Source organism: Alexandromys fortis, unplaced genomic scaffold (genome assembly GCF_014885135.2).
Source record: "Alexandromys fortis isolate MF-2015 unplaced genomic scaffold, M_Fortis_MF-2015_v1.1 scaffold_147, whole genome shotgun sequence".
Lineage (NCBI taxonomy): Eukaryota > Metazoa > Chordata > Mammalia > Rodentia > Cricetidae > Alexandromys > Alexandromys fortis.
Genome location: NW_026068029.1, coordinates 1,712,079 through 1,726,719, shown reverse-complemented (window position 1 = coordinate 1,726,719; position 14,641 = coordinate 1,712,079). Strand labels below are relative to the sequence as shown.

Sequence of the window (14,641 nt, the reverse complement as noted above, 5' to 3'; positions counted from 1 at the left end):
CCAGTAATCCACTGCCATTTAGTTCAAGTCAATCATCTTTGTAAAACTTGTATCATGTCTCTGATTTCAAAGCCTTGGATCTTTAGTATCTTATAGTCGCAGTTATAGATGAATGTCCACTGAAACTCTTGTGCTTTACAGAAAATCCTTAGATGCCAAACCCTTAAATAACTGAAAAATTTAATATTACTATACAAATACATTCTAGAGGATTCAATTAAGAACATGATAGTTTTACAAATTGAATTGGGTTTTTAGTTTATTTGTTTGTTTGGGGGTGTGTTTTAAGACAGAGGTGGCATATATTTCAGACTAGCCTCAAATTTCCTATGTTGTGAAAGATAACCTCGAACATCTTACTTTCCTGCTTCCACCTCCAGAAGTACTGTGATTACAGGTGTGTGCCACAATACCTGGTTTATGCTTGGCTGACGATCAGCCCCAAGGCTTCATGCATACTAAGCAAACACTCCATCAACTGCTACATCCCCAGTTACAGAAATTGTTTTGTTTAGTTTTCCAAAAGGATTCATCTGTTATAGAATCATGAAGATGGCTGATAATCAGGTTTAACTGTGTTTATAGTTCTGCCTTGGACCATCTACTGAGCAGTCTTCCTTCAGAATCTTAATTATCAGAAAGTTTAGCAACTTCATGGCTTTGTTTGTTTTTACCTAAGTCAGCTACTAGTTCAGTGATTCTCAACCTGTGGGTCTCGACACCTCTGGGGGATTGAACAACTCTTTCACAGGGGTCACATATCAGATATCTTATATAGCATATATTTGCATTATGGCTAATAATGGTATACAAATTACAGTTATAAAGTAACAGTGAAGCAATTTTATGGTTGGGGATCACCACAACATGAGGAACTGTATTAAAGGGTTGCAGCATTAGGAAGGTTGAGAACCACTGCACTTGTTAGTTCACATATATTCTCCATTGAATTGCTTTATTATGCTGCCACCAATATCCCATCATTTCCATATTCAAACTGTGTAGACTTGAGTAGCAGATTATTTAATGTTCCCTCTAAGCCTCAGCCCCTTTGTTTGTAGTATTCACTTAACAAAGAAAAAAAGTAAACCAATAGAAATCAAGAGGGGGGAATTCAGTATAATTCAAAATCAGTGAACTAGAAAGGGAGTGCAAATGTACAACACTAGGAAAGCAAAATAGGGAAGGAAGAAGAGTTGGGGTTATTTAAAAATAATTACATGAGTAATGGTAAATGAATATATGAAACAAGGTCATGAGTTGAAAATTATTAAAGCTGGCCTGAGATGTAGGATGTAGATGTAGTTCAGTTGATAGAACACTTGCCTAGCATACAGAAACCCTAGATTCTATCACATCACATAAGCAGGTGTGGTGGTTTAGCACTAGGCAAGTGAAAGAAAGAGAATTAAAAGTTCAAGGTCATCCTCAACTACGTCCCGAGCTTAAAGTCTAGTCTGGCTGTGTGAAACCCCTGTTGTTTTGTTTTGTTTTGTTTTGTTTAGAAAGAGAGGAGCTGGAGAAAAGGCTTAGTGGTTAAGAACACTGGGAGGCCCTGAGTTCAATTCCTAGCCATGTAGTGGCTCACAACCATCTGTAATGAAATCTGATGCCCTCTTCTGGCCTGGAGGCATACATGCAGATAGAGTACTCTTGAATGTAAATAAATCTTTAAAAAGAAAAAAAAAAACAGGAAATTGTTAAAGCTTAGTGATGGACAGGATTTATTACTATAATAGTATTTATTTGCATTTCTGGGTATGTTCAAAAGAATACCAAATATAATTCTATATTAATTTGTTCTTAAATATAGTTTTAAAGAAAAATTAAGGTATATTATTTGTAAATGAATAGAAAAAAAGCAATTAGATCATTAGTAAATGAGCATGTAGCATGTGTACAACACTATGGACATGCACACACACATTCACAATCACAATTCAGATCACAAAGGTTTCTTATTAACGTCTAGTTTGTTTTATAAAATTAATGCCATGAAAATGAAAATTGGTACAGAAAATAGCATGATAATTTAACATATGAACAAAGTTTAAATATCCTAATAAAACATCTATACATTAAGTTCAAAATTATATTAAGATAATTAATTTCCCCCAAAATACAAGTATAGATCAGTATTAAGAAACCTATTTATAACTGGGCATAGTGGTGCACACCTTTAATCCCAGCACTCAAAAGGCAGAGGCAGGCAGATCTCTGTGAGTTCGAGGCCAACCTGGTCTACAGAGTGAGTTCCAGGATAGCCAAAAATACACAGAGAAACCCTCTCTTGAAAAAAAAAGTTAAAAAAAACTATAAGTTATCAAATTATCAAATCCAAGGAAGAAACACTGAGTTTATTATATAAATAAAAAATCAATGCTTATAACATTGAATATTTAAAGAAAAATGTATCATGGGCTTAAAACTAAATGTTTATATCTAAGTACTTTAGTGGTATATTCACAAAGTCAAGATCAAAATACCATTTGGTATAACCTTAAACTCTGTTGATGGAGAAATTCAATTTTGTTCTATGATGCAAAGCCAGTGAAGAATTTTAGGTAGGGCTATAACCTATTTTAATTTATGTTTGGTTTGTGTTTCTGGGCTATTGGGTTTTTATTGTTGTTGTTGTTGTTTTCATAGCTAGGATATAGTGTGAAGCTATGGATAAGTAAAGTCTTTGTGTGTATCCACATTCCTTTTTGAGGTAGGGTGTCTCTCATTGTATAGCCCAGGCTGGCCTTGAACTCCAGACCTCTAGCCTCTGACTTCCTTGTGTTGGAATTTTAAACCTGTGCTACCACACCTGGCTATGATTTGTGCTTTAGTGTTATTCTGCCTGGTGTTGTAAAGGCAAAGGACTGCACAGGGCAAAATGCAAATAGGAAAACAATACTCTTGATAATATACTACTACTTTGAAAAATTAGTTCTAAGTAAGTGTGAATGTGCATGAAAGGTGGGGACATCACAATAGGTGTGGGAGGTCCTTCTGTATATGTATTGCTTTTAGTGGTCAATGAATAAAGAAACTGTCTTGGCCTGTGATAGAGTAGAGTAGAGGTAGATGGGGAAAACTAAACTGAATGCTGGGAGAAAAAAGGCAGAGTCAGGAGAAGCCATGTAGCCCCACTGGAGACACACACTGGAACTTTACCCAGTAAGCCACAGCCTCATGGCAATACACAAATTAATAGAGATGGGTTAATTTAAGATATTAGTTAACCAGAAACACGCTTAAGCTATTAGCCAAACAGTATTGCAGATAATAAGGTTTCTGTGTGATTATTTTGGGGCTGAGCAGCTGGGAACAAACAAGTGGCCTCATACAACACACAATGGTACAGAAAATAAAGTGCCCCAAAGTAGATTTTATTGTAGTACTGTTTGTATTCATTAGTAATGCATTTAAGGATTTCATAATAGAAGTGGGGTAAGAGACTATACCTAATGATTGTCCCCTATTTTTGTAAATGAAGTTTAATTGAAACACAGGCTCACCTATTCCTTTCCCCTTGCATTGGCAAGATAGAAGGCATCTGTCCTACAAATCTGAAAATGTTTGCTATTGGCCCTTTACTGAAAACATGGTAATGTATTTAATGTGGTCCAAATGTATATGTGTATGTGTACAGAAACACAATAAAGAAAATTTCCAGAGTTGAATGGGTTTATTTTTGTCATGGTTCTAGGGATTGAACCAAAGACCCTGCACGTGTGATGCAAATACTGTACCATTGTACTTCACTCCCAGCACAGGGACGGGGGAGGGTGCAGGAGGATCAGAAGATTAAGGTCAGACTGGGCTAGACAGGGAGTTGAAGGCCAGTCTTAAAGATACAATGAGACTTTATTTCAAATGAAAAAGAGTGGTTCTTTGTTGTCCCTCGTTCAAAAGTATCACTTGAATAAAATAGAGAACTGTTCTGAACAGAGGCACTCTTTCCATAGCTGGTTGTGATTAAACATGGTGTTTGCTTTGGTTCAGTGTAATCTAATGAAGTACCTCATATTCAGACTACAGTTAGTTGGGTGAATGTCCTAACTTTACTGCCCTGCTGGAACTTCTTAAGACTAAAGTGATTTATTTTGAGAAATGGGAGAATTTTGTTCTTATGTAAAGCTTATAAGTGCTTTCCTTACTGAAAAACAGAGTCATCCATTTTTAACTGAGACAAGTGGGATATAATCCAAAGATCTATAGTAGATATTTGTTTTAGTTGATTTCTAATGTATTTGATCCTGTAGCATTTTTAAAATTATTTTCCATTTACATAATGCCCTTGCCATGAAAATTTGATGTAACAAGAAGAGCCCTGGCTTTTTATTTAGCACATAATGGGCACTATAATATATGCTCAATCGATAAATGTTCAGCTGAGCCCTAACTATAGATAACCTTGTCTCCAAAAATGTGCCTGCCTCTACCAGTTTCTTCATCTAGGAAGTTAGCTTATTCTTACTGTTCCTCCTCCTCCTCCTGCTTCCCTTCTACATTCCATGCACTGAGGATTGAAGCCTGGGTTTTGCACATGCTACACAAAATGATCACTGAGCTACATCCTAAGGTCCATATTCTGGATGTTTTCTGAGTCTCTTTGGGTTTGAACTTTCAGTGATTTTATTAAATTGCATAATCTATGTAGATTAGCACTTGAGGTTTTCTTGGATCCATGTATATTAAATTTACATTAGATCACATCTTATATCTGCTGATCCTTTGGTTATTTTAAGTGCCACTTACAGTGATACTCTGATTATTGGCATAATTTAAAAATATTTTCCAAAGCAAAAGTGCCAGTAAGTGAAATGAGGAAAGACTTACATGGAAACCGGGCTCCACCTTCCTTTCCAGCTTAGTTTCTTAGGAATTTGTTTTCACTCACTAATAGACGCAGAGGTTGGACTTTTTAATTTAGATTTTATCAGCTGGGAATTGAATTTTAGTTACTAGAGCCTTGCCTTTAACTTGGTTGATAATTGATGATTATAACACATGTAAATTTAAGTTCCTTTTACATTCAATTAAGATGGAAAAAATTTATCCTTTAGTTTAAAGGGGGTTGTTTTGTTTTGTTTTGCTTGCATGCAGCCTTTGTTTTCTAACCATAGTTATGAAACTCTTCCTTACTGACAGGGAACACCCATGGCATGGCTATATATAACTTTAAAGTCATCTTGAGGCCATGTCTTGTATATGAATATACACATTACAAAGGATAAATTCCCACATGTGCATGAGAGACTTTTATTATTTTAAAAAGTATTGACTAGTTTCACTTGCTTTTAAGCATCATAGTTAAGAAATACTGTTGTTTCTCAGGATTCTAAAATGACACTCATTTTTCTGGTTGTAAAAAAAATTGTCAGGACTGCTGGGAATCAGGAAAAAAAACTTCAACCGGATTTGGTTATCAGCAAATCTGTTACAGTTTCCTGTTCTGGCCTCCCTACCTATCAGCTACAAGAGAGCCTCGGTCGGCAGGTTTCTCCTTTCTTTACCACAGGAAAACTGTCCAACCTCTTTTGCTAGCATTTTCAGACCCGCCTGACAGGAAATTTTCTAATTGCCGGAACAGCTGGTAGGAGAAAACTTTGCAGGGGCTTGGTCTCCTCTTTCTAACTAAAAGTTTACCGTCAGGAATTCTTTATCATCAGCATGGTTTCGTAGCCATGTTTAAATTTTTGTCTTTTCGTGTTCGCTCTATTCAGGTAAGCTTTGTTCAACTTCTTTTAAAAATCAGATGTTTTATTCAGGACGAACTATAATTGTGCTAGTCATTCAGTTTTATAGGTTCTTTTAGGAAATTTTAAAAAATTCAGAATAAGTTTTGAACGAACTTTTAAAGAAACAGTTTTATTTACTAAACCTAATTTAGTTGGTCATATTAGACATTTCAATTCTTCATTTTTAATTTATTTTTATATTGGATTATTTGTGCTGGAGTAATTTTATCATGCTTATATTTATAATTTTATATAATAAAACAATTGACTAACTCTCAGAATTAAACTATCTATGAACAGAATTGCAAATTTTACTAATTTAATATTAGGAGATAATTATGATGTAAGTAGTATTTTGGCATATAAGAGGGCATTATTTTAAGTAGTCAAACACTTAGGATTTTGTTGAAACTGGTTCCTGTAAAAACTCAAGAGCCTCAAGCAACACTAAATTTCAGCAACTGTAAGCAAGTGATTTAACCTGACTTAGTATAGACACAATTTTCACAGATTTATTTTTGTCAGGGTGGGTTTAGTGGATAATAATTTACATTATATTTAACAAAAAATCCTGCCAAAATTAACTTGGTATGTTACCATGAGAATTGTTCTATATTGCTCTCTTTAAAGAAAGTTAAATTTGCTGATTGGGATTCTGGGCTAGGGTGACGCAGTGTTGAAAATGTTAGTCTGGAGAATTAGCAGTGCTTTTTTTTTTTTAAACAGTGAAGAAGTTGGTTCATGATATTCTCACAAAGAATTTAGTTAAGTAAAAATATTGAATGCAGTTGTTTCATTAGCAAGAACTACAAATTGAATCTAATCAAATTGTCTTCTAGAATAAATTAAAATATTGTTTCTTACCATGGCTTGGGTAGCCATCCTAATTGTTTGACACACTAAGTAATTTTTTTTTGAGACAGGGTTTCTCTGTAGCTTTGGAGCCTGTCCTGGAACTAGCTCTTGTAGCCCAGGCTGGCCTCAAACTCACAGAGATCCACCTTCCTCTGCCTCCTGAGTGCTGGGATTAAAGGCGTGTGCCACCACCTCCCGGCAAATAATTTATAGAAGTCTAAATCATATTTTAAAAAAGGTTAAAGATTCCCTTTCAAATAAACTATAATAGCAGTAAAGGAATCTCTATAAGAAGTGATTATTTAATGACTTTAGTCTACAGTACCTTTAAGGATAAGCTATGTATATTTCATTAGTAAGGTGTTTTATATATTACACCAGGAAATATGTCCATAATTAAGAAATACTTTTTATGGTCTTGTACAAAGAAACATTTATATATTTTTTTCGAGTTTTAAAAAATGTTTTCTGGCATTCAAAACAATTTGGAAAATACAAATGCCTCAAGAACAGATTTCCTGAGTCAAGGGAGGGGAGGAAAAAGGAAATTATGTATACAAGGTAGGGCATACTGCCAAACATTGAGTCATTCTTTAAAATCAGTTAATATCACCCAGTTTGTGTTCTTATTGTTAGCATGCTACAATATTAGCTTTTTAATAACTCAAAAAGACAGCATTAATTTAAGTACCTTTATTTTTTTTTTTTTTTTACATTTTAGGGTCAAAGTTACATTTTCTCCTCGTGGCTTGAAAAAGATTGTTTTTCTTTTTTCTTTTTTGTTTTATGAGACAGGGTTTCCCTGTATAGCCCTGGCTGTCCTGGAATTTGCTCTGTAGACCATGCTTTGTATACTTGCTTTGTAGATCTGTCTTCCTCTTGCCTCCCAGTGCTGAGATGTTAAAGGAGTGACCACCATGCCTGGCTTAGAAAGAAAACATTAAGTTAACCTTTTTTTCTCACTTTAAGGGTGAGTTTTTAAGACTAAGAATGAACCTGGTACTAGTAGGAACAATTCGCTACCCTTAAGCTATGGGTGACAAATGTCGTGGATGTAGAATTGTGTTGTAGATTTCATTTTGCCTATCATAAAACCCTTTCTTAACAAACAGACTTTGTAAAAAAAATTAGGGAATTTATAACAGTTTTAGGTGCACAACATAAGGATATTTTGTGGTAGCAAAAGTACTCACGTATCACTTAAAGCAACATTCACTAGGGTATCCCTACCACATAAAACTCGGTGTGATGGTGCACAGTTGTAATCCCAGCACTGGGAAGCTCATGTAGGAGGATTGGTTCAAGATCAAGGTCTGCCTGGGCTATACAATGAGGGACTTAGGGGAAGAAGTCAACCCAGGCAGTGGTAGTGCACACCTTTAATCCCAGCACTCAGGAGGCAGAGGTAAGGTGGATCTCTGAGTTTGAGGACAGCCTGGTCTACAGAGTGAGTTCCAGGACAGCTAGGACTACATAGTGAGACCCTGTCTCAAAAAAACTATAAATAAGTGAGTAATGAAGACCAGCAAGATGCCTCAGTCATTAAGGGCATTTGCTGCCAATACTGGCTACCTGAGTTCAGTCCCAAGAGCCACATAGCAGGAGATAGATAATTCACTCTACAGAGTTGGCCTTTGCACTGCATGTGTTCTCTCTCTCTCTCTCTCTCTCTCTCTCTCTCTCTCTCTCTCTCTCTCTCTCACCACAAATATATATTAAATACATTTTTAAAAGAACATCTAAGGCTGAAGAGATGGCTCAGTGGTTATGAGTACTGGCCACTCTTCCAGAAGATTCAGGTTTGATTCTTAGCACCCACATTGTGTCTCACAGACATCTGTATCTCCAATTCCATGGGATCATACACCCTTTTGGCCTCCATGGGCACCAGGCATGCACATGGTGCACAGACATACATGCAAAGAAAATGCTTATAGACATGAATAAATTTAAAAAAACAGCACAGAGAAGAGGTAGACACAAAGTCCCATCCCTAACCAAGAAGTTGTTCATAATTGACACCTGCTGGGAAATGGAAAATCAGTTTTTACCAATGGGTTGTCACTGGGTACATCAACCACACTCCAAGGCAGGCGCCATACCCAGGAATAGTTGGCCAACACAAAATAAACTCCATGCTTTTTGTATGTGTACTTTTGTTGTTGTTGTTGTTGTCATTTTGGTGTTTGTTCTTGGCCTTTGTTTTTAATTTGTTTTGTTTTTGGGGGGTACAAGAGAAAGAACATGAAGTTTGGTGGATCGGGAAGTAGGGAAGAACTGAAAGAGATTGGAGGAAAGGATATGTGACCAAAATATATTTTATGTGCCGAGTGGTGGTGGCACACCCCTTTAATTCCAGCAGTTGGGAGGCAGAGACAGGCAGATCTCTATGAGTTCAAGGCCAGCTTTCTACAAGAGCTAGTTACAGGACAGCCAGGACTGTTAGACAGAGAAACCCTGTCTAGAAAAACCAGAAAAATACAAACAAAATATTATATGTAAAAAGTTATTTTAAAAGGTGATCTGCAAAGTATGCCTAGGCTAATATCACCCATCTTGTAAGCAGTACAGTTGCGAGAAGGCAGTGGACAAACGACACCAAATTGCTGAGACAAAATTGTTTTCAGCCTTGATTTGATATCAAGCCAAACTTTACAAACATGAGGACAAAATAACGACACTTACAAATTTATGCAGTCCAGAAAATCTTCTTCCAGCAGAGCATAGCAATATACTTGTAAGCACTCTGAAGGCTGAGGTAGAAGAATTGAGACCAACCTGTGCTAATAGCAAGACCTGTCTTAGGAAGCTGAAAAAAAAAAAAACATTTTCTTCCATGTAATCTTTCATAGAAAACTATAAGGGATAATCCTAAAAGATGGAAACATTAAAAAAATAACAGAAAATAGTAGATTGAGCCAGGAAAGAAAAGAAGTCCCCTTGGATTGGCCTGGGACTCATTGCTAGGGGCCTGTATAAAAGGAAACCGACTATATTGCCTAGTGTGCTCTTAATTTGTCAATGCTGCTGTATAGGCATTTAACTTATTTAGGATCAGGCACAGAGAGTGCTTTTTAAATTGAAAAACAGAAAACAGAGCATTGGTATTCTCTTTCAGCATAAAAACACTAGAGTGCACAAACACACACACACACACGTTGGCTCAGGCTGACTTTGAACTACTTCTCCTCATGCCTCAGCCTCCTGAGAGCTGGGATTATAGGCATGTTTCAGCATTTCTGTTGCAGAATATTAGTTTTCTTCATGGGCTTAGCAATGTAAAAATGTAGCTGCCAACAGGCAAGAGAAATTTAAAGACTATGGGCACTGTTGACTTTTACTAATTGAGGAGTTAAGATTCTATTCAAAAACAGGAAAAAGAAAGCGTTTGAGTAGAAGTAATACAACTACCAAACAGCAGAAAAGATGTCTTAAACTTAATAAATATTCAAAGTAAGTACAAAACTAATTGTTTTTAAAATCTGGGTTAAGCAATATGTTGGCACACATCTTTAATTCCATGACTAAGGACATAGAACCAGGCAGATCTCTTGAGTTTGGGTCAGCCTGGTCTACATAGCAAGTTCCAGGACAGCCAGGGCTACAAAGAGGGGCTCTGTCTTATATATAAATAAATATAAAACTCTAGGTGGCCAAATGAAAAGCAGCTTGCTTTTTACCATAACTGTTCTGATTTGTTTTTCATGTGCACTTATTACTTTGATTTAGAAATTAAAATTTTAGGGAATAAGAAATATATCTGGGGCTAGAGACAGTGGCTCACTAGTTAAGAGCATTTGCTATTTTTGCAGATAGATGTTTGAAGTTTGATTCATAGCACCCACATCAGGTGCTTCTTAACTACATGAAATCTAGGAACTCCATAAACACCTACACACTTGCTCATTTACAAGTAGAGAGTAACATATATGCATACTAAATTCTTAAAAATTGAAAAGTATTTCAGACTGACAAAAGACTATTATATAATAAAGAAGTAGGTTGAAGCTATATTACAAAGGGACTCAGATGCCAGCATGAGGCAGTATATTAAATTTAGGAGAACTTGCAGTGATGTTTGAGTAATCTGGTCACATAACTGGAGCTGAATATTTTTCAGAAAATTTATCAAAAAAGAAGTAGACCTAGGCAGGATGAGGTATTCTGCATAACCATGCCCATCTTGGTTTTCTAAATGAAAAATTAAAGGGTTATGTCTACATGATGCCATTGGAATGGGAGAAGAAAGGATGAAAGGTCTTCTAAGCACTGACTTGATATATCCAGCTGGTGTTTCAGTATATATTTATTGGGTGAAAAGATCAAAGAGAGCCTGCATTTTTAGTGGCTTAATTGACATGAGAGGAAAGGAAGGGTTGTCATCAACGATGAGAATAGTAAGGGGTATTTATTTTGAGATCCATCCCCTGATTGTAGCCTACACTGTAACCGTATGCCTTGATCCTGCTGAATGCTTGATTCAGGAGCTGTTCTCCTTGCTTATGTTGCATCCTTGTGAAAGTCATCACAATATATATCTGCTATAGACTTTAAGACGCAAAAAGATTGTAGCTGAATTGAATCACATCCCACTTACACAAGAAAAAGAAATGATTAAAATGTAGACTATTACAGGCATGGCCATATGATTTAAGGACATCTTTTCTCCATGAGTCAAGTTTGCAGTCCATTAGTCTTTAAAATACAGCGTGATGACACTGAGTGTGGAGAAGAAAGAGAACTTCTTTTATGTGTGTATAATTTATGAACCACTAAGCATCCAAGTAGTGGTTCTGTGATAATCATTTTATTACTAAGGATGTGCTACTGAGGTAACTGAAGCAAGAGACAGACGACTAGTTACAGCCGAGCATACTGGCTTATGCCTATAATTGCTGAATTTAGGAGGCTGGGGCGAAGATATTTACCAGAAGTTTAAGACCAGTTTAAAATCATAGTGATACCCTGTGTCAAAAACAAATACTGCAAAGCCTAGGGGCCTAAGTCTATAGGTTACTGTTGTAGTTCTTGGGTGGAAAATCAAGAGCACTCACCAGCCTTAGAATAGTGTAACTTTATGGGCCTTGTTTGGAAGTTAGAACTAGAATTGAGTCCTGAGTCTGCAACATGCTGCTATGTCTTCTTAATCTCTTTTAAACTTTAGATGTCAGAGTATTTAAAGCATTTTGCCTTTAAAAGATCTGTTAAATTTCTTATGGTAAATGGAGTTGGGGGGAACACATTAGAATTCTGAAATGCTTGTGTCTGATCTGGGAATTTACTCTGTATATCATCCACCCTCAAAAACATTAATAAAAAGTCAAAGGTTTGTCATGAAACATAAAGATATAAGGTGTAAAAGTACTTAGTGCATATTTGATACAAAATAGATAATAAGTATTTGCTGGATTTTCATCCAAATCTTACTTATCACTCTTCCATATGCTTTCTTCTTTGGAAAGATTGTTTGATAGTTTGCTTCCTGCTTTTCTTACTGTAACTGCTTAGTCTCATTCAGAGAGAAGTGTGTTCAGGAAGAGGTAACATTTTAGACTCAGCTGATACTTGGTTCTACTCTAATACTGCAATACAGGGTTGTCAGGAAAATTAAGGAAATGATGCTTGTGAAATTACAAAATATGTGACAATATTCAGAGAAAATTTTTGTTGTTGTTAAAATTCTGCTGAAATAGTAGTCTAGCCTATGAACAACACAGTACCTCTGCCTTGGAAACTAAGATGGTATATTCCTCTGTGTCTTCTACTGGAGAGTTTTTCATCTTACTGTGCATCTCCAGAAACATTAGGGTATCTTTTTGAATCTTTTTGAGAACTCTCTGTACAGCATAATTCTTGTTTGTTACTTTGTTGGTTGGTTAGTTTTTATGGTGCTGGGGTTGAAGCTGGAGCATTCCACATGTTAAACAAGTGTTCTACCAATGAACTTATTGCTTGCCTTTAAGGATATGAGAAAATGCTAACCAGGTATGGTAGCACATGCCTAGTCTGAGGGTCAGGAGGATCTTGGCCAGCTTGGATTAACAGTGAGAGCCTACCTCCAAAAACAAAAGTATTTGTATAACACTTTTAGATTCTTCTACCAGTATTTATGCATCTAGAAAAAAACAGCATTCAAAGACAACAAATTAGAAATGACTGTTTATTTGCTAAATTTTGTGTTTTTTGTTGCCATTTTGTCTATAACATAAAATATTGTCTTGATTAATCTGTTCATCTGAACACAAATAGGTAATTAAAATCCTACGTACACATTATATATTTTCTAGTATCCACTTGGGGCTTTAAAGATCCTTCATTAAGATGAATGTGGTGTTGTATGCCTATAATCCCAGCACTGGAGAAAAGTTGGAGGCCAGCCTCATCTATATAATAAGACACTATCTCAAAATATCCTTTCTAGCCCAAAGATTTTTCGCTGTTTTATTGTGGAAAACAGTCATCTTTTCCTCCCATGTTTAATCCCTTTATCCAAATGTTAAATCTTTTCTGACTCTGGTTCTCAGAGTTACTAGCCCTTTCTCTCTTTTGAGAATGGGGAGTAACTTAGAGATTTCAAACATAAAGCTTCACTCTACTTTTTTCTGCTGCTCTTCAGTATGCTTTGTTAAACAGTTGTGTTTACTCTAGAACAGTTTTCAGTCCCTCTCCCCAACAAATAGTGCTTTAATATATAGTATTTTTTTCCACCTGGTATAGTCACATGCTAGGCACATTATAGTACTCTAATCTGCTATTTTCAGATGTTCTCACACGCTTTTGTTCCCCCTCAAAACTGTTCTAATTATCTCCAAGAGAAAGAATAAAGATTTGGGCATAATTGGTGCTAATATTATATAGAAGCTAATATGGTTTAAAATTCTCTAACATTTACCTTGAAAGTATAATTACTTGATGTGTTTTCTAAATTTGGGGGGGGGGGTTCGAGACAAGGTTTCTCTGTAGCTTTGGAGCCTGTCCTGGAACTAGCTCTTGTAGACCAGGCTGGCCTCCAACTCACAGCAATCCACCTGCCTCCGCCTCCCAAGTGCTGGGATTAAAGGCATGCGCCACCACCGCCCAGCATTTTCTATTAATTTGATAAGTAGTAAAGAGTAGTTTTGTATATTATAGAGTTTCTAGTATCTTATACTAACATAGTTTGATTACGGCTAACAATGTGTTTGTCTCTTTTTATTTATTTCAACAGGAAGAAGGCAGTATCAAAGAAATTGCAATCACACATCATGTGAAGGAAGGACATGAAAAGGCAGATCCTTCCCAGTTTGAGCTTTTGAAAGTATTAGGGCAGGGATCATTTGGAAAGGTAAGTCATTGTGTGCTCTCAACCTCTCAACAAAGTTTATAGAAATTCTGTGACTGTAGAAAGTAGAATGCTAATCACACAAAGTTTGGAATAGAGGAAGGCTAGATAATGGATACCAAAATTGAATACATAGAAGGAATAAAATGTAATGTTCTAGAGCACAATAGCATGACTATAGATAACAACAATTTGTTACATATATTATTAAGAACTAGAAAAGAAGTTTGAAGCTTCTCAGCACAAGGAAAGTTAACATCTTTGGGGGGGCTAGGATCTTACTGTGTAGCCCAGGTAGGCTACACAACCCTCCTCCCTCAGTCCCCTGAGTCCTAGGATTATAGACACATGTACCACCCCACAACTGACTATAAATGTTTAATGATATGAAAATACTAATTACGCAGATGTGGTCATTATTCATTACATAAAATTTTCAAATTGTCATATTATGCCCTATATATAGTTATATATTCATTAAAATATATGTAGATGGGGCTGGAGAGATGATTCAGTTATTAAGAATTCTTGCTGTGGGCTAGAGAGATGGCTCAGAGGTTCAGAGCACCCACTGTTCTTTCAGAGGTCCTGAGTTCAAGTCCCAGAAACCATATAATGGTTCACATCCATCATGAAATGAGATCTGGTGCCCTCTTCTGGCAGGAATGTACAGGAACACCATATACATAATAAATAAATATTTTTTATTATTATTATTATTATTATTATTATT

At 36.0% G+C, this 14,641-nt stretch overlaps 1 protein-coding gene across 5 annotated transcripts in view; it reads left to right on the top strand.

Moving 5' to 3' along the window:
• Positions 1 to 14,641, top strand: part of Rps6ka3 (ribosomal protein S6 kinase A3) — a 115,934-nt gene that overhangs the window by 40,323 nt on the left and 60,970 nt on the right. For 4 of the 5 annotated variants that reach the window (XM_050164328.1, XM_050164327.1, XM_050164326.1 and 1 more), the window contains one exon: positions 13,795 to 13,911. In XM_050164328.1, coding sequence (XP_050020285.1) covers positions 13,795 to 13,911 — 117 coding nt within the window. Of the gene's footprint in view, positions 1 to 5,571; positions 5,718 to 13,794; positions 13,912 to 14,641 lie in introns of those variants that run through there. The other variant, XM_050164330.1, reaches the window with a different exon arrangement.